Source organism: Octopus bimaculoides, chromosome 1 (genome assembly GCF_046866305.1).
Source record: "Octopus bimaculoides isolate indiv1 chromosome 1, ASM4686630v1, whole genome shotgun sequence".
Classification (NCBI taxonomy): domain Eukaryota; kingdom Metazoa; phylum Mollusca; class Cephalopoda; order Octopoda; family Octopodidae; genus Octopus; species Octopus bimaculoides.
In genome coordinates this window covers 129,751,003-129,774,945 of record NC_142928.1, presented here as the reverse complement: position 1 = coordinate 129,774,945, position 23,943 = coordinate 129,751,003, and the positions used below count along the sequence as shown (strand labels likewise).

The 23,943-nt window shown below is 37.5% G+C and overlaps 1 protein-coding gene across 3 annotated transcripts in view; it reads left to right on the top strand.

Annotated features, from left to right (window-relative positions):
* LOC106870831 (N-terminal EF-hand calcium-binding protein 1) overlaps positions 1–23,709 on the top strand; it is a 125,627-nt gene extending 101,918 nt beyond the window's left edge. The window contains exons 8-13 of one of the 3 annotated variants that reach the window (XM_052970315.2): positions 2,005–2,058; positions 5,450–5,559; positions 7,627–7,704; positions 18,997–19,088; positions 21,914–21,966; positions 22,998–23,709. In XM_052970315.2, the coding sequence (XP_052826275.1) occupies positions 2,005–2,058; positions 5,450–5,559; positions 7,627–7,704; positions 18,997–19,088; positions 21,914–21,966; positions 22,998–23,066 (456 nt within the window). In that variant the 3' untranslated portion in view covers positions 23,067–23,709. Of the gene's footprint in view, positions 1–2,004; positions 2,059–5,449; positions 5,560–7,626; positions 7,705–18,996; positions 19,089–21,913; positions 22,973–22,997 lie in introns of those variants that run through there. The other 2 variants (XM_014917055.3, XM_089358088.1) reach the window with 2 other exon arrangements.
* Positions 23,710–23,943: the final 234 nt, after the last annotated feature.

Genomic DNA, 23,943 nt, shown 5'->3' with positions numbered 1-23,943 from the left:
GGTTTTAACATCTGTTCTATTTGCTGACAAGTCTCTGTTGGGAGAAATTTTCTACTGATACTCTTCTTTCATTCAGTCACACCACTATGAATTGGACACAGAAGAAAACAGTAAGAAGTATACCTGTCATTCTAGTTATTCATTCCTTATAGTGTTAAACCTATCTACCAAAATTAGAAAGACAGTGAAGTGGATAGGTAGAGTGGTTGTGAAGAATTAGTGGTTCTTGAGTAATCTTAACTTGTCTGGGTCAAGTAGAGTCATACCATGAAGAAAATGTAGTAAATTCAAACATTCAGGTTGAGTAAGTAGGAAATACTATGCATGTTATTTGGAACCAGGCTGTTTTGGTTATAGTATTCACTAAGACTGACTTTTGCAATTAATCACTCCAGATTTGTATGGAACAGAAAATTATGATTCATTCAATAAAATGTAAATATCTAACAGAAATTTACAAAGTTTTATTTAAGATGCTTCTCTCCTACAAATTTGGGACCTTAACTATCAAATTGGGAATTATAATTTTCAAAAGTCCTTGGTTTTGTAGCATTCTGACAAGGGAGGGAAGCATTGCTTGTTTGGGATAAACTCTTTGGATGTAGCTCCGTTGGAACCTCTAGCACACAAACTTCTTTGTGTACAGAGCGACAAAAGTATCCTGCATGCACTTGTTCTGTGTCCATGCATTACTCATTTGTGGGTTTATGTTGAACAGCTGCTATCTTGTGAGGACCAACCTAATTCTTCTTATAGCAGGGAAAAGAGGATGGTCTTAGTGAATTTGGTAAAAGAAGTTGCTTGCTGGATACAGTTAAATGGTTTGAGAATAGAGATTTTCTTCTTGGGCTAGTCTCTCATTAACTTCTGCAAGATTAACTTCTTTATTAATTGAAGAGAAAGATGAGAGTTCCAATGTAAGAAACCACCAACACCACCACCACCGTCGTGATTCATTCATTATTATCAATAATATTAATATGCCAATTTGTTTTTCTTACGTACTTGAGAGAAAGAAACTATTGAAAGAAATTTTGTTGCTTAAATGAAAATTTTTAACTAGATCTCTTGTAATTTCTGGAAGAGATTTGAAACCACCACCTATGTGTTGTATTACTACTTCTCAACACCCATGCCTACTGGGCCACTGAAGGAGCAACGATCTTAATGAGAGGATTAAGATACTTAAATTTGAGGTGTGCATCGAGCAAGGGAGAGAGAAAGAAGGAGTGGCTGATAGGTATTTGAATTCCTTTCTACGATTGAACTGAAATTGATCCCTGGCTATTAAAGGCCCAGCCACACCCACACATACACACACTTGTCTTAGGTCTTCTATCCATTTGAATTCAGCCATACACCTGATAACATGTTAAGTCTTATGTTCTGAAATTTAAATTCTGAATTTGTTTTAATTATAAAATTACACCTCAGCTAAAATACATCTTTTGGCTTTCGAATACAACCTTTTCTTTCTCTCTCTATATTTTTTGTTAAGTTACAATTTCTCTGTTTTGGTCAGTATTTTTTCAATTTCATTTTTCTTGTATCAAGTAATGGATGAAAGCATTAAAAAAAATATTAAATTCATTGCTCTGCGGGCAATAAAGAAATAAATATACTTTTCTACTATAGGCACAAGTCCTGAAATTTTTTTGGGGGGAAGGGGGCAGTTGATGAGATCAACCCCAGTACGCAACTGGTACTTAATTTATTGACTCCGAAAGGATGAAAGGCAAAGTTGACCTAGGCAGAATTTGAACTTAGAACGTAAAGACAGACAAAATATCACTAAGCATTTCACCCGGCGTGCTAACGATTCTGCCAGCCTGCCGCTTTTAACTGTCAGAATATAGAAACATTTCTCATGGCACCAGTACACAATTTACAGATGCTTACACTATTTATATTTTCCGTGAATTTTTCACGGGTCCAGCTAGTTATTATTAATATAATTGTTGTTATTGTTATTACAATTAATTTTCTCTTTAAATGGTATTTCAGATCAATTTCGATGGGTTTGTTGATGAAGAAGTGGATGTGCAGGATGATGGTGAGGTAGGATACACTTTTCATTTCTTAAATATCCAAGGATTTTATATGCAGACTGCTACTACGCATTGGTTCCCAGACCCTGTTAAAATAAAAATAAGAGAATGTTAATCCATTGATAGTGCGAGTTACAGCTGGCGGAGATATTTAGTTGCTGTTCTTTCCAGTTAAGGGTCACTATTATCCTTGAGCTGTATTATTCATACAGACATTTAATGTACGACAACTCAGTTTAGTTAGGCACATAGCTTATTACTGTCAGTAACAGGAGGACACTAAATGTTATAAGTTTCATTCACTTGAAGTGGATTGCTATTTGTTAAATGCTATGGCCTCCTGAAGACTTGATGAATAAAGTTACATTTTTATCTGAGGCCAGAAGTGGTGCTTCCAAATTCACCTGGTGTTGTGAAATCACTCATTCAACATTTAACCCTTTATAGGCCATGGGCTAGTGGGGTCATGGTTCACCCCACCCTGCCCTTGTGATTTACTTTAAGGGGTATTTTCATGTAGTCCTGGGTCTAACAAGTCAGAAAATTAATGTTGCCAGCAAAAAAAATTGGGATGGAAGACAATCACCATGGACTTTTTGACCACACCCACTTTTACACCTGGAGGCAGAAAATTAGGGGTATGGAAAATTCAGATAGCTCTGGCTTTGCCACTCTTCATCAAAATATTTCAAATGAGCACTTAAAAATGATTGTCAGGTCAAGATCTACAAGTTCATGCAAATGATAAGCAAATTTATTCCGTAAAAAAGTCATCAGAGGTCAAAAGGTCATGAACTTTGACCTTTACCTATAATAGCTCACATCCACAGATTTTATTTATCACCAAGACCATATAGCGTTTTTTTTTTATTGAAAATTAATCAAAACAAAAGTTTACATGTGTTTTTTAATACTAGAAGTAGAAAAAAAATTGAATAGAAGTAGTGTTTACCCTGTGGAATGTGAGATATTTCTGCACTTTTACATAATGTTTTGTACATATTGCTGAATGTGTCGAATAGAAGTAAGGCAAAATCTAGCAAATGGTACTTTGGAATCTTTCATTGAATCACTGCAAATGACCACAGAAGATGATATAGTACCTGTGCCTTCAAAGGGAAGGAGGAAAATGAAGGGACTGAAAGTCATTGAAACAGGTGAATCATTCTAGAAAGCATTCTCTAAGTTAGGGGAGTCTTGAGAAGTTGATAAGGAGGTAATGAAAGAACTGGAGAGGTTCACATGTGCTGTATGGTCACAAAAGGACAAAAAAGGTGAATACATTGTGGTTCACAACCTTGTGAGCAGAGTGTGGTGGGAAGGATGATTTCACAAAATCTAAGCAATTTGATCTTGCTTCTCTACTCCCATGTAGAAATGTCCTTGAGCAACATGTTCGGCGAAGCAACTTCCCAACCGGGATATGGAAGCTTGCAAACATTGTAAAGCCTTGAGATGAAGGACATGGATGGACAATGGAAGCTAGAATCATGAAGTCGAAGTGGACAGAGGGTGAAGTGATACTCCGTCAGTTGGTGAATATTCTGGAAGAAGAACTTGAAGATGAAACCTGCGCATCAGATTCTGACCCTGAGAGTGACAGTGAACTTAGTGAAAGTGATTTCCTTGACAGTATCACTCTGTCAAGGAAATCACTTTCACTAAGTTCAGAGGAATTAGACACAGCTAGATTTGGCCAGTTCAAACAAATAAAGGGGAATTATTTTCAGCTGGTTTTCACCAGTCTGAACACTAAAGGTTTAAACCAGCCATCATCATCATCATTGTTTAACGTCCGTTTTCCATGCTAGCATGGGTTGGATGATTTGACTGGGGTCTGGGAAGTCAGGAGGCTGCACCAGGTTCCAGTCTGATCTGGCAGTGTTTCTACAGCTGGATGCCCTTCCTAGCGCCAACCACTCCGTGAATGTAGTGGGTGCTTTTTATGTGCCACCAGTACAGGGGCCAGAGGAGACTGGCAATGGCCATGATCGGTTGGTGCTTTTTACGTGCCACCGGCACGGAAGCCAGTTAAGATGGTGCTGGCATCAGCCATGTTCAGATGGTGCCTTTTACGTGCCACTGGCATGGGTATCACAACTACAATTTCCATTTGATTTCTATTTTGATGTTGATGTACTTGACTCAATAGGTCTCCTCAAGCACAGCAGGTCACCCTACAATCCAAATTACTTTTGAGTGGGCTGGTGCTGGTTATGCGAAACTGGTGTAGGATACAGCCGTGAACTCACTTTATTTGCCGGGTCTTCGCAGTCACAGCATATCTCCAGAGGTTTTGATCTTTCATCATTGCCTCTGTGAAGCCCAAGATTCGAAGGTCATGCTTTACTACCTCATCCCATGTCTTCCTGGGTCTTCCTCTACCCCGGATTCCTTCAACTGTTTGCGAGTGACACTTCTTCACACAGCTCTCCTCATCCATCTGTAGTACATGACCATACCAGCGCAAACGTCTCTCTTGCACACCACATCTGATGATTCTTATATCCAACATTTCTCTCAGGGTACTTACACTCTGCCGTGAGTGCACACTGACATTACACATCCAGTGGATCATGCTAGCTTCATTTCTTTTGAGCCTACGCATGTCCTCCACAGTCACGGACCTTGTTTCACTGCCGTGAAGCATGGCAGTTCACACACATGCATCATACAATCTACCTTTCACTCTGAGCGAGAAGCCCTTTGTCACCAGTAGGAGTAGAAGCTTTCTAAACTTTGCCCAGGCTATTCTTATTCTAGTGGTAACACTCTCAGAGCATCCACCCCCACTACTAACTCGGTCGCCTAAGTAGCGGAAGCCATCAACTACTTCTAGTTTCTTCCCCTGGAGCCATATCTAACTCAAATATTCTACCTGTTCTATGTTCAAACCAGCTTGATCTGGCCTCTTCCACTTCTCTACACTGATATTCTAAAAATAGCAATCACAAAATGGAAATCTCAAAGCTATGCAATAAAACATGATTAATTCAAAAACAAAGTGAATAGATAAGTATTACATTTGACAGAGTAATCTGAATACTGAAGGGTGAAATTAATACAGTGCTTGTAAACCTATTCTTAAATAAAATCTGTACTGGTGAGTTTAACAAACTAAGAAAAATATAAGGTTTTGTGAATCTAGGATGAATCCTTTGAAACCGATTTTCAGTTACATCATTGTTCAGTTTCACTGAAATTATAAGGAATTTGTGTAATTTACTTTCACATCCTATTTCTTCATTAATATTTGTAAGTAGATTATTATATCATTGTATTCATTGGTTGTTAAATTGTTTCATATTTATGATTTTATGGTTATTTTAATTTCTTGGTATATATTTTGTTTCTGTTATGTGACAATATTGATGGATTAATATGCTGTTACATTTTCACAGATAATCCTTCTGCAGAGAAATTTCAGCATAAAATTGGATTCCAAGGAAACTTTTAAAAACAAAATGCGAAACTATATTGAAGCCCTCCATAAAATATCTGGTTGTTTAAAGTAAGATATTTAAAACTAAATATATGTACAGTGTATCTTATATACACATATTTTAAATATATGTATTAGTATTATGTCTCTGTGAGGTGAGAAAATTCATACATGTATACTATTAATTTTGAGACTTAAAAATAAATTTAAATTGTAAAATTGTGATGCTAACTCACCTGTTTATCAAGTAAGGGATCACATATTCCACACAGTTTTGAAGACATGAAGGCCTGAACAATATGTTGACAGAATTGACAGCAATACTGCCTACTGCACTTTTGTACAAATGTATATTGTGCAGGCATGTGTGTGTGTATTGTACTAATGTAAGCATAAATACATGCACACATATGCACGCGCACACACACACACACACACACACACACACACACACACTTTCTCTCTCTCTCGGTGGCTGTCAACTTGTAGACAAGTATGACCATTACTGACAAATTATCTTTTCCTAGACGTGTTAAAGACAATGGCTATTAGCAATGCCCATGCTGAAATTTAAAGCCGAAGTAGTTTACACAACACAATACCACTAAGACTCTCATCTTCAAAGCCAAATAGTCCAGAAACCAGCAAGAACAAGATCTCTAGCTTTGCAATGAGGTGGGTGTTGTTTCAGAATTTTATTTTCTTAGCGAGCTGTCTAAACATAGACTAGAGCATCTCTCATTCCCATTTGTTGGATAGCCCTTGCCTCTCCTGAGTACATCCATCCTTCGACAGGTTTTATTTTTATCCTACTGAGTATCTAATGAAAGCCACTGCCCTTAGCAAGCAGCTTGGTAGGGTTGTAAGTTTAGTCTTTGATGGCCCAATCATGCTACAATGCAACATGTTGTACTGGGTTACATGTTACCAGTAGCACTAAGAGTGACAAGATAGAATTCACACACACACACACACACACACACGCATGCACGCGTGCGCATAAGGGATTGAGGGACTGAAAAAAAACTGCCTCCAATTGTTTGAATAATTCAAGGATGACTTTCAAATAATATTATAGTTACTTCTTTCCCTAATGACAAGTTGCTGGCCCTATGCCCTGTGGTTACTATCACCATATTGAAGGGTGAATTGTCTTGTTTGTGAGAAGTGACTTAATAGTGTTGTGAGTACTTTACTAAACATGTCAAATGGTGAAATGAATCATTGTAAATTCATTATAATTATCAATTTTTGTTTTTTATGAGAATGACGCATGCGTACGAACAACCATGCTACATGGCAGTGAAACATGGGCTGTAACTGCTGAGGACATACGTAAGCTCGCAAGGAATGAAGCCAGTATGCTCCGTTGGATGTGTAATGTCAATGTGAATACCCGTCAGAGTGTAAGTATCTTGAGAGAAAAGCTGAACATTAGAAGCATCAGTTGTGGCGTGCAAGAGAGACGATTGCGCTGGTATGGACATGTGGTGAGAATGGAGGAGGATAGCTGCGTGAAAAAGTGCCACACCCTAACAGTTGAGGGAACCCGTGGAAGAGGTAGGCCCAGGAAGACCTGGGCTGAGGTGGTGAGGCAAGACCTTCGTACATTGAGCCTCACCGAGGCGATGACTACGGACCGAGACCTTTGGAAATGGGCTGTGCGTGAGAAGACCCGGCAAGCCAAGTAAGATCGTTGCCAGTGCCCCTGGACTGGTTCTTGTGCGGGTGGCACATGAGATGCACCATTTTGAGCGTGGCCGTTGCCAGTACCGCCTGACTGGCTCCTGTAGGATTTTCGAGCGAGATCGTTGCCAGTGCCCCTGGACTGGCTCTTGTGCGGGTGGCACATAAAAGACACCATTTCGAGCGTGGCCGTTTTCGTGCGGGTGACACGTAAAAGCACCCACTACACTCTCTGAGTGGTTGGCGTTAGGAAGGGCATCTAGCTGTAGAAACTCTGCCAAATCAGACTGGAGCCTGGTGTTGCCATCCGGTTTCACCAGTCCTCAGTCAAATCGTCCAACCCATGCTAGCATGGAAAGCGGACGTTAAACGATGATGATGATGATGATGATGATGTTTACATTTCTTTAGCTTCTTAACATCATGCTCTGGATTTTCATTTTGTTTCAGCTCCAGTGTACGCAGTTTCAAAAACAGTGGCAAGTTAACCCTTTATGAAGTTTGGAGTTCTGAGTTCCAGCAAGCAAGGTAAAGCAATGGGTGTGTGTGTGTTGTATACTGTTAGGAAAATCTTTTCTATTCTGATTGCAACTATACTATTGACTTGAAGCATTTAATGCTAATTATATTGGTGAAAGTTTAAGAAGTTTTATAAACTGTTTTTACTTTTGTTCTTTTTAATCAGCATGAGTTGGGTCTGATAATTTTTACACTCACTTATAGATATTTCAAACAAATGTTTTAGCTTCTTAATGCTTATCATTGTACTGAAACACTATTGCAAGTATCTTTTAACCAGATCAATAGACATAAGCTGATATATGTCTAATAGAATTATACACTAGTTGTAAAAAATTTTGAACTCTTGTCTTTAATCTCACAGCTACTCTCTGTCTCTCTTTCTAACAAACAATTTACTTGAATCATTAATATACAATTATTGTTACTTCATTTGCTGTCTTGGGCTCAACTAAGTTGGATCTGCCCATGATATATTGCAATATATTACATTTGTTCAACATTATTAGTTGAAAATCTTGTATTGTATTTTAGGATTCCATAACATGTAACTGATTTTTTTAATTGACTCCTCCACTGGCCAAAATAAGTTTAAGACTAATGATGACAGTTCTATTCCTTCATTAACTTATCTTTAACAAAATTGTATAAAATGGGTTATATAAAAAAAATAAAATAGAAGAAAAGTATTTGCAAGTAAATATGTGAGTGGAGCTGTCTTATTCTAGCTGTGTTATTTGAAGATAATTGATAGGAAACACCAGATACTCTTCAATGATTTTAAGGAGAAATTTTAATGAAAATTAATGTATCTTTAGTGAATAATTGAATAAATTATATACCTTTTAGACAAGCTGTTATATTGTAGAAACTTGGCATGAGTATGTGAAGAAGAAAGTTTAGGGGTAGGATGAAAGTACATTGCAGTTTGTTTAAGTGTAGTGTGTGACAGTCAAGAGCCTTCAATGTAAAAGTAATGGTGTAAATTTTATTGTAAAAGTTCTTGAAAGTTGAGATGGAAATATTTTGTAATAGAAGATAAGATTGAAGTTCTAAGTTGTTTTAGTTTAACCTATTAATTTATTATCAATCAACTGTATGTATCTAAATGTATATAAACTCTCTGGATATTCACCTCATGTTTAGTAATGTCAATCATGTCAGATTTAATGGTACAGCATCCCTTGTGTTATGGAGGCATTGTATCTCTGAAAATCTTGTATTGTAGAATTTCATAACATGTAACTGATTTTTTAATTGACTCCTCCACTGGCCAAAATAAGTTTAAGACCGATGATGACAGTTCTATTCCTTCATTAACTTATTTTTAACAAAACTGTATAAAATTATTTTACTTTTTACAGTCTATGTAGAATTTTTTTCTCTTTCGAATGATATAGGTAAAATATATCTTTCTACAATTTGAATAATTTTAATGTGCAATTAATTCAAATGGTTAAAAATTGTTGGCAAAATAAGTTTAAGACTGTACCAACATTATTTTGTTTAAATTGAAAATTTATGGCACAAATGATCAATGAACAAAAATTTATTATTAGTATCTAGTTCCATAGCCATTAATTTCAATTATGGCCTTACAATGGTAGGACATGGGAGTTTGACAAATGAGCACAAAAATCACTTGGTATGTGCTGCCATATTTCTTCAATAAAATTATATAATTGGGACAAATTTGTTGCTTTTTTTTAGCATGAGCTCTTTTAGCAACATAATTTCATAAATTTTCTATCAGATTCAAATCTGGGCTCTGCACAGGCCCCATGTTATTGTGCTCAAAATGTTGCAAAGCTTTCCTAGCCTTATGAATGGGATAATTGTCCTGCTGTAAAATAAATGCTGGTGGCATCTGATTATTTAAATATGGCAGCACATTTTCATTTACTAATTGCAGATAGTCTGCACTGTTCAATCTGCCATCAACCTTAACATTTGGACCAACACCTAAGCTGCTGAACGTGGCCCACACCATTAGCTCCCCACCTCCCACTTGTGCCATTTTCTTGAGAGACTCAGGATGGAATTCTTCAGTTGGACAGCATCTAACATAAGTCTTTCCATCGTCTGATTCAGAAAATGGAGAAGTGGGATTCGTCACTCTAAAGAACTTTTGACAAGTATTCCACTGTTCATTCAATATGGCTTTTAGCAAACTTGATCCACTTCTGCCAGTTCATCTCAGAAATTATCGGCTTCTTTCGAGTGATCTGGCTGAACAGTCCAAATTCTTTTAGGTGGCTTCTGACAGTTTGTGGCATAAAGCTGATGTCAGTTTCATCAGATAATTGCTTGCAAATGTCCACTGCTGTTAGCATTCAGTTACCTTCAGAGAGCCTATGAATTCGTTGATCCATCTGTACTGTTGTTTTTCTCGGAGCACCCATTCTTTGCTGATCTTTGTATTGACCAGTGGCTTGGCAAAGCTTCCATACTTGAACACAAGCCATTTTGCTGCATCCTAATTGCTTGCTAATGTTCATGAAGGACACGTTTTGCTGATGAAGCAACATAATCGTTGATCTAGTAACTGGGCTGATGTTATGACACTTTCCCATAGTGAATTAATGTATAACAATGCTTGATTATTAAACAAAACTACAGTATTACCAGCCATATGACCACCCATTTGGTTTATTAATTTGCATCAATTGAATTAATTGTGCATTACAATTATTCAAATTGTAGAAAGATATATTATACCTATATCATTCGAAAGAGAAGAAAATACTACATAGACTGTAAAAAATAAAATAATTTTATACAGTATTGTTAAAAATATATTAATGAAGGAATAGAATTATTACCATTGGTCTTAAACTTATTTTGGCCAGTGTATGTTATATGGAGTCAATCAAGCCATTTAGCTTAATTGAAGAGTACTCAGCCGGTATCTGAGGGGTATGGGTTCGAATCTCTTAGCCATCTGTTGGCAACTTTTTTTCCATCTTATAAGGGTAAAATATCCAATCTTTCTGCTGTTTTCATGGCTATACTCCTTTTGAAATTTACTTTCTTGTCTGTACAATACTAAACACATTTGACGCTTCCAAAGTTTGTTTATAAAATGGGAAAATATGTTTTGTGATATGAAACTTAATGTTATGGCTACATTTTCAGGAAGACAATGCTTTCAGAATGTTGGGGATTCCTGTAATTACATTAAAATACGATGTGTATTCTGAAATAGTTATTCAATGTATTGTATTGTCGAAAGACTATTAACCACTCTGCTGAAATTAGAGTGAAAGTTTCAGATCAGGGGAAACTACTCTTGCTAACGATTGGTTTTAAATTGTTTATTAGGTTGTAACTTTCTTTTGAGACACTGATTATCAGTCATTTTAAGGCTTTTGATTATCAGTTATTTTCAGGCTTTATGAAAAATCTTGATTCTTGATATTTTTCTCATTTTCAGTTCTTTATAAAATCTGAAAGTTCATCATCAAACGTCTGTTGTCTATGCTGGCATGGGTTGGCACCAGACTCCAGTCTGATTTGGCATGGTTTCCTACGGCTGGATGCCTTTCCTAACGCCAACCACTCTGAGAGTGTAATGGGGGATTTTATGTGCCACCGGCTCGGGTGCCATTTGCGTGACACCAGGCTGTGTTTACGTGCCACTATCACAGGTGCCAGTTTGCGTGACACTGGTATCTGCTACGACTGTGATTTTGCTCAGCTTGATGGGTTTTCTTCTCAAGCACAATATAATGCCAAAGGTCTTAGTCATTGCCTTCGTGAGGCCCAACACTTGAAAGGAACTCAGCCACTTTGCCTCCGTTAGACCCAACGCTCGAAAGGAACTCAGCCACTCTGCCTCTGTGAGGACCAACATTCAAAAGACGTTCTTCACATGCCACCAGCATGGGTGCACTTGGCTTGATGGGCCCTCTCAAGCACAGCACATCGCCAAAGATCTTGGTCTCCAGTCATTGCCTCTGTGAGGTTCAAAGTTCGAAGATCATGCTCCACCACCTTGTCCTATGTCTACCTCTACGACATGTTCCCTCCACAGTTCGAGATCAGCACTTCTTTACACAACTGTCCTCGTCCATACACATAACATGACCATACCAGCGCAGTCGTCTCTCTTGTACACCACATCTGATTTCTCTTATGCCTAACTTTTCTCTCAAGATGCTTACACTCTGTCAAACATGCACACTGAACTATAATAAATCATTTTATTATCATTAATATTATTTAGGTGGCGAGCTGGTAGAATACTGTTGTTGGACAAAACGTTTAGTGGCATTTCATCCATCTTCATGTTCCAAGTTCAAATTCTGCTGAGGTTAACTTTGCCTTTCATACTTTCAGGGTCAATGTAATAGACTAGTACCCTCTCCTCCAAATTTTAGGTCCTGTGCCAGTTGTTAAAATGATTGTTATTAATTGTATCCTTATCAGTGAGGTATTGATCTAGTAGAATAGACAACTAGAGAAAATGCTTTACAGTATTTGTTGTTCCAGTAAATATCCTGGGTTCAACTTTCACCAATGTCAACTTTGCTTTTCATCCTTTCAGGATTGATAAAATAAATTACCAGTCAAATATTGGGATTGATGGTCTCAACTTACCCTTGACCTTCAAAAATGCAGACTTTGAGCTCAATCCTTTAGCATTCAAACCAGCCATATATGGCCAAAATATTTTACCTGTTTTATGTTCAAACTGGCCAGATCTGGCTTTGAGCACCAACACTACAATATTCTCCTAAAAATTAACAGTTACCATCAAAATCTCAAAGCTACAAAATAATGCATGATTAGTTCTCCCTCTAAAATAACCCCTTCCCTTGTTTCTTGATTACATATTTCGTTCTGTTCTCTAAAATAATTTCTTTCCTGTCTGTATCTCTCTTGTTCCTGGTTGCAGTGGCTACTCACTGCTATTTCTCTTACTCCCTTAGGGCAAAGTGTGCCATCTTCATCCATTTCCAGCTGTTGCTTCCACACCTGTTCCCCCACCTCTCAGACTTTCATTAGTTTATTCCAAGTGTTTGGCTGTTTGATGACACTCAAAAATTTGCACAGCTAAGAATTTCTCTTGTTTTTAATCACCTCATTCATTCAAACTCATCTATTCTCTAAAATAATTCATTTCTTGTTTGTTCTGCCCCTAAAATGACTAACCTTGTTTCTTGGCTACATGTGTATACATATTTCGTATTTTGCTCTAAAATAATTTTTACTTGTATCCTCTGCTCCTTAAAATGGCACCCTGTTGTTCATGGTTGCACCCACCCTTTCCCACCCCACCACCAATACTGGAAATCTCGTTTCTCTTACTGGACATCCAGTTGCTCTTCCCCTCTCTCCTCTTATATTGGCAATCTTACCGCCCTTTCCTTTCTCGCCCAACCGTCTCTTGACTAACTAAACCAAATAGCAGCCCACTTACCCCCCCCCCCCCCATCTTTTTTTAAATATTTATATGTGCAGCATCAGTAATGTTTACACCTATAATGCTTATAATGCTTATATTTACAATGCCCCAAACACTTTCATATACAATGCTTCATTACTCTCACACCCCAGTAGAGGCAACAACCGTAACAGTTCTAACATGTAGGTTAAAAGCAAGAACAACTTTTATGACGTCTGTTACCAAATGATCATAGGAATCTTCTTTACAGGTGCTGAATAGCATCTCTCCTTTCTGTGTTACCTCCTATGTCTCTTTTCCAGTTTTCAGAGTTGGCACTGTAAATGTAGGCACATTGAAAGGTAGGTCTAGTGAGATTGTAGAGATTCATGAATGGAGACATGTTGATGTATGTTGCGTACAAGAGGTAAGGTGGAGAGGAGCTTCAGCCAGGGTCCTCCCAGGCAAAGCACATAGGTATAAACTCTTCTGGGAAGGTAATAGTGATGGAATAGGGGGTGTGGGCATACTTCTTGCATAGAAATGGGTAGATAAGGTCATAGAAGTAGTGAGGGTGTGTAATAGAGTACTTAAACTCAGGCTAGTCTTGCAGAATGGTATAGCTACAATTATCTCTGCCTCCGCCCCACAAGCAGACCTATCAAATGAACAGAAGGATCACTTTTATGATATTCTTGTGCAGGCTACCTCAAAGATGAGTGACAATGATCTCATCTTTGTGGCTGGAGATTTTAATGGGTGTGTTGGACAGCAACCTGGTATCTTCCATGGTGTACATGGGGGCCATGGAATTGGTACTAGAAATGAAGGGGGAACTAGGCTCCTGGAGTTCTGCGATGCGAATGACCTGTTGATCTGCAACACCAACTTCAAGAAGCCAGCTAGCCTCTTAATAATCTATCAATCAGGTGACTCTGCTTGCCAGATTGATTTCATTCTTACGAGACAGTGAGATGCATGGTTGCTCTTAAATACAAAGACTCTTCCTGGTGAAGAATGTACCCCCAACATAGACTAGTTATTAGTGACTTTAGACTCAAGTTCAGAAGGATACCAGAAAGCAAATCAATCTGGAAAAGAAGGACTTGGAAGCTTAAGAACCCTTCACATGGTCAGAGGTTTAGGGATATTCTTATGGAGAAATTTGATGATACGGAGCTACAGTCCTGTGACATAGAAGGCAGCTGGGAATTCCTGTGAGACAGCTTGCTGAGCGCCACAGACCAAATTTGTGGCTGGTGCAAAGTCCCTTTCAGACCTAAGGTAACATGGTTGTGGAACAATACTGTAGACAGGGCCATTAGAGCAAAGAAACAAGCCCGGAAGTCCTGGTAGCAGAAGAATGTATCAGACAGCTGAAAGGGAAGTTAGGAGACAGGTATATACAGCCAAGGAGGTAGCAGAAAAGAAGAAGTTTGCCAATGTTCAGCAACGCGAGGACCAAAGAACTGAAGTATCTTGGATTGCAAGACAGTGTGTGAGAGCAAACTGTGAAATCATAGAGAAATGTGTCCATATGGATGATGGTGCCCTTGCGTTTAATGATTCTGCAAAGAAAGAGGCTTAGAGATGCCATTATGAAAGACTGCTGAATGTGGAGAATGAACGGGAGGAGGAGAGTCTGCCAAGGGTTGACCCAATTGGAGGATCAGCTACCCGAATTGACAGGACCCTGGTAAATAAAGTAATTAGGGATATGAAGGTGGAAAGCACCTGGCCAATCAGGAATCACTGCTGAGATGCTTAAAATATCGGGTGGTGTGGGTATGGTCTTGTCACCCGCATTGTAAATCAGGTAGTTCATGAAGGAGTCATACCCAATGACTGCACCATAGTTAACTGCTACAAAGGTAAAGGTGATGCTTTAGATAGAAATAACTACAGGTGTATCAAATTATTGGATCAGGTGATGAAAGTTACAGAGGGTCATAGCCCAACTAATTAGGGAGAAAGTTAGCCTAGATGAGATGCAATTTGGTTTTGTGCCTGGCAGAAGCACCACTGGTCAGGCAACTGCAGGAGAAATATCTAGCCAAAGATAAACCTCTGTTCTTGGCTTTTGTTGACTTGGAGAAAGCCTTTGACAGAGGCCCCTGGTCCCTTATCTGGTGGTCAATGTGAAAACTGGGGATAGACGAGTGGTTGGTAAGAGATGTACAAGCCCTGTACAGAGATGCTGTCAGTAAGGTGAGGGTTGGTAACGAGTATAGAGAATTCTGAGCAGAAATAGGGGTTCACCAAGGATCAGTCCTCAGCCCCCTCTTATTCTTCATTCTTTCATTGATTAGCTTTTGCAAACTTCTTACTTTTTCAACTTCTCTCCATTTTGTATATACCTGCCATCTGACTTAATCTTTAAGCTATTTGCTACTGTCCCTTGCTCTCCTTACTTTATTCCAAATCTTTCCAAGGTTATCTTATTTTATGGCCTCATTTACCATGCCATTCCACCAATATATCACCTTCCTTCTAGCTGCAACCTCATTCCATCTACAGATTTGGTCTACTGCTCACATCAGCTTGCCTTACATAAACTCTCATCCTCTATGTTATTAGGTCTCTGTCTCACTTTTCTTCATATATTCCTTATCTAGTACTTCTTTGAAGTACTTACTAATGAATATATCAAAGAGATCTTTCTGCTTCTGTATTTTCCTTCTCCAAATTGTCTTGTATCTCTGGGTCCATCTAACTCTTATTCTGTTGACACTAATCACTGTTCTATATTGTATGTTACATTCTTCACCAGGTAAAAATTCAATATTTGTAGTCAACTGCCAAGCTCATTCTTGGTGAGTATGAAGTCTATCTGGTTTGCACATTCATCTGATTGGTTGGTGAAATGATGGCTGGTCAGCCTCCTGCAGTTAGTGTTACTGATGGTTAGGTCATTTGTATCATAAAACTACAAAAGCTTTGGTTACCTTTACATTGCTTGTATTATATCTCTATGTATGTTGGAGTATCCATCAGGATGTCGCCCAACTTATTCATTAAAGTTTCCAGTTGTGATAATGAAGTCAATGTAATTCATTACTGAGATAATCTGCAAGAGCACTTTATAGAAATGATCCCTTTGCTTATATGACTGTTTTGATTAAGTTTTATATGTGGAGGTCACTGTTGCTGTGGTGTTGTCTTAGATAATTAAGTTTAGACTAGTCATAAACAGCACAGCATACTCGAGACTATTCATTTCTTCATCATCTGTTTCTCTGTGAGCAGAGAAATAGGAAGAAAAGTAATGAAAGAGAGACAAATTGTGCATGATGTAGGAGAGCAAGTCTGGTAGATCTGGCTCTATAGAAACCACACTGGCGTCCTTTGTGGAAAGAAATCAACTCAAGATGATGAATAATGTGGTTGGTCTGTTTGTGATGGTTTCTGTCATTACTGAAATGTTAGAAGTGCACTTGATAGGCTGGTAGTTGGGAAAGTCAAAAAGGTCTATCAGTTGTTCTAGGTGGAATAAATATACTGAGGCAGACTTCCTTTGGTCCATTGTTGAGAGAAAAAGGTTGAAGTGTTTTGTGAGGACAGTGGACATTTCAGAGCATATTGTTTAACACTTTAGGACTCAGACTATTCTGTCAAATTTAATTTGTATTTATTCACATTGTTTTGAAGTCATCATGCATTATCTTGTAACTTTGAGATTTTTATGTGAGAGTAAATTTTTAGAATGACATTGTAGGGTGGGTGTAAGAGTCTGGGTCTGGCCAGTTTAAACATAAAACAGGCAGAATATTTGGGACATATATGACCAGTTTAAATAATAAAGTGTCAAGGAAGATAGAAGGAACACTGTCAAGTTCAATCACTTTATTAAACTAAAGTGCCCAAAGATCTTTCCACACTTGCCAACTTTGCATGTAAAGTGGTGAAGTAGATAGTCTTGAGAGAGGGCGAGTTTAGAAGGTGTATCAGTGTGTACACAGAGTGATTCTGTATATTATTATTACTACTGCATAGTATATTCTCTATGGAAGGCTGAAAATCAAAGATCTTTCAAGTAAAATATAAACTTAGAAAATGATTTTGTTCTAGACAAGCATTGATGTGATATTCTGATTCTGCAATCTTCTCCAGATTTCCAGCTGTCATGTTCATATATATATATATATATACATACACACACAAAGAAAAAGAAATGGAGATTAGAAAGTTAATAATTGTTTATTATTAACAGCAAATTAATCATCTTCACTTGTAACTGTTTCAATCAATTATATATAATATATATATATGTGTGTGTGTGTGTGTGTGTGTGTGTGTGTGTGTGTGTGTATTATCCTATGATATGATCTTGTAGTGACACCTGGTTCCAATCACTATTTTGGGATTTTCATCCATTCATGCGCAGGGATTAGAGCCTTCCAGAAACCCCTTATGTGCATGCCCATTCATCAGCAGCCGCTAGGCTTGACCACCATCCTCTCTATTTGCCCTTGCTGCCGACCGAGCTGCACGCAACTTGACCAGCTCTGTGTAGCTGGAGTTCTGAAGGTGTCACACGACGTTGGCTAACCTGTGAAGAATGCCTTCACATTTGTGATTAAACCGACTCTGCTGCTTGCACACCAAGGTGGCCTGCCTACTCATTGTCCAGAGATGTAACGCTTGTACAGACAGAAAATAAATATTGTTGTTTGTTCGGATATTCTTGTTCCGCTATTTTCCTTCCACGATTATGTAAGGATTTGTGAGGCACCTATCCAGTGCCAACCTCACTTCCTACAATTGGTGATCCCGACGTGATCATGCGGTCATGCCTGACGTGATTCCAACATGCAGTCTGACGTTCACATGGACATTTACAAAATGGTGACCCAGTGCCAGCCTCATGACCAACCGCTCTTTCTCCTTTTCGCTACAGTTATTTCATCCTTTATCATCTATTTGGTCTTACACAAAATGACTGGTGGGGGGCTCTGTAGAGTACTTCTCTCTCTGTTATATATGCATGGATGCAGACAAGTGGATAACAGCTAGCCTTTGGCTGCGTCTTTGGACCCTATTGTGTCCACCACTCTGATTGGTTGGTATTGGCGCATTTTGTCTCCTGTTCTATTTTGTGCCAGGGTGCAACCCAACCAATCGCAGCATTCAGATAAGGTCGCGTGGATAGCCTTTTCTGAAGGCTGCGATTGGTTCGGTTGCACCCTGGCACGAAATAGAACAGGAGGCAAAATGCACCAATACCAACCAATCAGAGTGGTGGACACAACAGGGTCCAAAGATGCGGCCAAAGGCTAGCTGTTATCCACTACGTCCTCATCCATGTATATATAACAGAGAGAGAGAGAAGTGCGCTACAATCTCTTATAATATAAAGCTTATTTCAATAAAATATCTCTTGAAAATATTGTAAAACTTTTTAAAATTATGTCATAAATATTAATAAGTATGAAGAATAGGCTTTCTAGTCATATTTGTGTTAATACTTGAATTTTAATTGTATAAATTAGTGAGTTATATAGATTGCAGTGTATAACATAGTGGCATGGGGGAAGTGGCGGGGGGGCTTTGTGTCCCCATGGCAGAAGTATTGCTACATGACAGCTACAGTCTGTTGAGAGTTCTGATTGTGCTGTTGTTGTTGTCTAACTCTGATTGAGTATGATTAAAAATGTTCCTGCTGTAATCACCCTGTCTCTGAGTATCAGCAATACATTGTCTTTCTTTATTTAACTCATTTAGGCGTGATTTGAGAGAAACTAAACTGTTATTTCTTGCAGGTTGAAGATCTTGTAGAAGCTCCTGATTTCTCCATGAAATTTTGATTGTCATTAATAGTTACTGTGTGTATCTCTCTCTCTATAACCATGTGTGTATCCCAATATCTCTGTGCGTATCCCTATAGCTGAAATGTCACTATTCTACTTCTGCTACAGGTTTGCTGAGAGCATTGAATGGAAAACTTTTGAGGAACAAACTTCTGAGATGTTGGATGATGAAATTGAAGTCAAGACAATGAATATTCCAGGTAAGTTTTATTCATAGTAAATACGTTACACAGTTTAAAACATACTGTATAGTGTTGGCCATATAGGAGTACTATCATGTATTGGTGCAATTCATGTTGACATAATATTTTATGCAATCGAGAGGAATAACTGCTAACATAATTGAGGACAGTGCTTTATTGTGTAATAGACTCCAAGTTGGGGCCTTGTCTTATTGACTCATCAGAGAGTAGTGATTTAGGCCATTATGGAGTATTACTTTGTTTCCATAAAATGTTGCTAGCATCTAATTGAGCCTATGATAGAGAAATGTTATGTTAGCAATTTATGGAAATATCACCATAAAAGAACAATGCCATGTACGTACTACCATGTAGCTTCTATTATGCACAGATCCCTGGGAAGTGACTACATATTGGAATTGCAAGGCTCTTTCACTTTAAATACTATTTGTGGAAACACTGACAATAGAAAAGTTTGTTCCTCTACTAAGATTGTATATTGTATGTGGATGACTGATCAAATTAGAATGAGTCAAACAAGTCAATGGAAGGACATAATTCCAATGCAAATTTATGAAGGATGTGGTTCATTGTACAGAAGCTTTCCTTTGTGGATCTCACTACAGGATAACAATATGATTGGGGTGTATTATTACCTTAAATTTATTTTTATTTATTGCTAATTCATTTTTTAAAGTTTTAACACTTTATTTATTAACAATCGCTTTATTCTCCCACATAAAGTTTGTCATTTTTGGTCGATCCCACCCTTTTACTTGATGTAAATCCCAGTTATTTTTATTCGTATTTCATTTTGTATCAACTTTTGTTTTCCTCTTTTTGGGGTCAATAAAGTACCAATGAAGTACTGAGGTTGATGTAATGAGTTGCCCTTCCCTCACAAACTTGAGATCTTGTGTCTATGTAGGAAATTATTGGGTAGTAGATTGGCAGAATCATTAGAATGTCACAAAATGCCTTACAGCATTTGTTCCTGCTTCTTGCATTCTGAGTTCAAATCCTACCAAAGTTACTCTTCATCCCTCTCGGATCAGTAAAATAAAGTACCAGTTAAGTACTTGGACTAATTTAATTGACTAATCACCTTGCCTCAATATTTGTGGCCATGTGCCTATGTTAGAATCACTTGTTGTAATTATTAATCATTGTTATTATTGGTATTGTTGAGACATAATTGCCAAGTAGATAAGGTATGAAATTTGTTACCCTCATATCATATGTTCATGTTTACATTGCCTTTGTATGCTTTGTTTGGACATGATTTCAGAAGTTTTAGTACCACTGAAATAGTAAGTCAGTTCATTTCATTGTAACCCTTCTGTTACCAAAAACCCTGTCTCTACTTAAAAAAGCATTAAGGGCATTATTATTATTATTATTGCTATTATTATTATTATACTTCTCAGAGATCTTGGTCTTACTTGCTCCAGTTAATTCTCTGAAAGTGGATAGCAACCTATTGTCAAAGGTCTCTCAGAGTCCCTTTCCATGAATTATAAGACTTAGTACGTATCATGAAAGATACTCAATACCTAAGCACTAATCCCCAAATCCTTGCTGTCCCTAAACAATTTTTCATGTCAATTCCAATTTCTTTGACATATCTCTTGAACTTGGTCATCAGTGCTCTGAATGCCCCTACAACTTAATATTATTATTAGACAAAGGTAATGGACAGCAAAATCAGTTGAGCGATGGACAAGTTACCTCATAATATTTAGTTACATCTTTTTATGGTCTGATTTGAAATCCTTGGAGGTCAGTTTTTATCTTTAATCTGTCTAGGGTTGAAAAAATACATATGGGATTGATATAATCAGCTATAGCCCAAGCTTTGTGTTTGGATTGCCAGAATTGTTTGAGCATCAGACAAAATGCTTTGCAGTATTTGTTCTGGCTCCTTACATTCTAAGTTGAAATTTCTCTGAGATCAACTTTGCCTTTCATTCTTCTGGAGTCAATAAAATATAATAACAGTAACCCCCTCCTAAATTTCAGGCTTGTGTTGAACTTAGAAACAATTATTATCATTAAGGATTGTGGATCAACTGAAACATTAGAGAATCAGAAATAAAATGCTTTGAGTTTTTGTTCCATCTTTGTTCCAGCTCTTAACTTTCAGAGTTCATATCCCACCAAGGTCAGTTTTGCAATTAATCTTTTTGGATGACTTTATATCCTTACAAAAAGGATCTAATGTCAAAAAGAATTTGTCTTTGCAAAATATTGGATTCACTTTCTCATTATGTGTGTTTAATATCGAACATGTCAATCCTGTTTATGAAAAAATATTTTGTCTTAATGTAAATTAATTTGGTGGTTATTACCCAAAACGAATGAGAAGTATGTGTTCAGTAACATGTACCTACTGATTTTGAGTTTAGTTGAAAACATTTTCAAATTAAATATAATTAAAGCCATACATTCTTTTGTTTTATTTTCTTTTTAAAATCCCTGAAACTTTTGCAGGCCATCTGAGACTGGAGGGTTGGAAGTGGGAAAGGAATCCTGACTCATTGCATATGACTGTAAGACATAGTCCATCAACATGTACTACCCTCAAGGTAGAGAACTGGTCAGAATGTTTGCAATATAATAGTTTCTACTCCAGGCACCCATGAGCCAGGTGGTAAGCCAGGTTACAAGTTAGGTCTCACCCAAGAATGAATAGAGAGTGATGGACATTTGCAAAGGCTCTGTCTTGTTGATTAAATTCTTAAGACTTGGATTGGCTCAAGGCTATTGTGCAAGACTCTTACCTTGAAACAACATTATTTAAAAAGCAGACATCTAAACTACATGTTCATGCTTTCATTTTTCAGACAATGGTGTATGCCTGACAAAAAAAACACAACAAAAAATCAATGAAAATTACGTAAGATTCCATACATGTATCTTTCCATGTATACTTATATACATACATAATCTTATATTCATTGCGAAAGCATCATTGTAATTATTCTACTTGCTCAATGCAGTTACCAGACCTTCCTCAAAACTTTTCTTCCTATCTTTAAAATTGGAATTATATATGGTTAAGTTATACACTTTATGCTAGCATGTGCATAATGAAAATATGTCAGGAATCCTTATGAAATTCTTTTCTGGTTGCCTTTCTCTTCATTATTTGTCTACTCAGGCAGAGCTAACAAATGTCATATAATATCAAAGGAGTTTCTGTATGGCTCCTCAAGCCACTAGAAATTGCAACCAAACTATCCTTCAAATCTTACCCTATTGTCTTAAAAACACAATAGCCATTAAAAGAAACCATTATTCACAGGTCTGCTTGACCTGGGCTGACATGGATTCTAAAGAACGACAGATCTGTCTCTCACTCTCCTTTCACACTCTTGCAAACTCCCTGCCTGCTTACCCTGTCCAATCTTCTGTACCACTCATACTCACCCTGCTGTACCCTGACATATTTTTACCACCATCTTCTCCCTCATTTTCTCTCTCTCTATCTCTCCTCCCTTTTCTGACTAGGGTAGCTATGTATCTCCTCTACAGCAAGACACCTGTTTCTGTCTCTCATCACTTGGCATGATAGCCACCTCTCTCAATACTACTTCCCCTCTCGGTTGAAGGGCCTTTGTCTTGTCTTGCAAGCTTCTTAGTGATTTCTCCAGCGCCATGTAAAAAGTACCCTGTACACTCTGTAAAGTGGTTAGCAAAGCAGACAATAGAACTTGGCTCAGTCTTCTGGCTTGCCAGCTCTGTCAAGCCGTCCAACCCATGCCAGCATGGAAAACAGACATTATTTGGTGATGATAATGTCGATGATGATTATGATGATGGTGATGGTCATATTTTAGTTTCGCCGATTAATGTCTAAGATTTAAAAAAAGAATTACCCAACTAAGCAAAACAAAACAAAATGAAATATATGATTTCTCTTTACAGCGCATTGGTGGCAGAAGAGTTTCTGAAGTGATCGACCCACATATTTTGACCCTGGCAGCCAATCTTTGACTCTGATTAGCTAGCTAGTAGCTAGCCTATTGTAATTTGTATTGTAAAGAAATAGAAAAAAAACCCAAAAAACAAAGAAGAAAAGCATCATGGAAGTTAGTGAAGCATTATTATTCTTAAAGTGAATGCCAAATTGTGACATTACTTCTACTTATTGGTCCCTTCATTACATCCTTCTTCCATGCAATTTATGTGTTGGTCAGAACCATACCCATTATTACCATTATAGGACTTATAAGTATGCTTTCAGTGGCTTTCATTTTATGTGTTACTTGTTATTGTTGTTGTGTGTGGAGACAACTCCCAATCATTTTTTCCTGAGAAATTTTCCACCATCACTGTATATGGAGTAGTCTATGCATGTGTGTGTGTGTGTGTGTGTGCATTATATATTTATATAAAATATATAGCACAAAACTGCCCTGTGACAAACTTCTGTTTTTATGTCCAGAATATGTTTGGAACAGTCTTACATTCTTTAAATGAAGATCTTAATTTAACTAAATGTTACTAATGATGGGGGAGAATAAAAACAGTTAGCTATGATAATTAACCTATTTAAAAGCATTTAATTATTACAGTAATTTTGTAAAGTCAAGGTATGTATAAATGTGTGTGTGTATGTGTGTGAGAGAGAGAGAAAGAGAGATAGAGAAAGGGAGAGAGTATATATAAATGTATGTATATATATATATATATATATATATATATATATATATATATATATATATATATATATATATATTTTTATATATATTATTGCACACATTTGTCATTACTTGAGGCATGTGTACGTTGAATGAAAATGAATGGGTGGAAGAGACAGCAGTCTTCTGCACTTGTGATCAGAGAAAAAGGTGACAGTTGTGAAGGAATA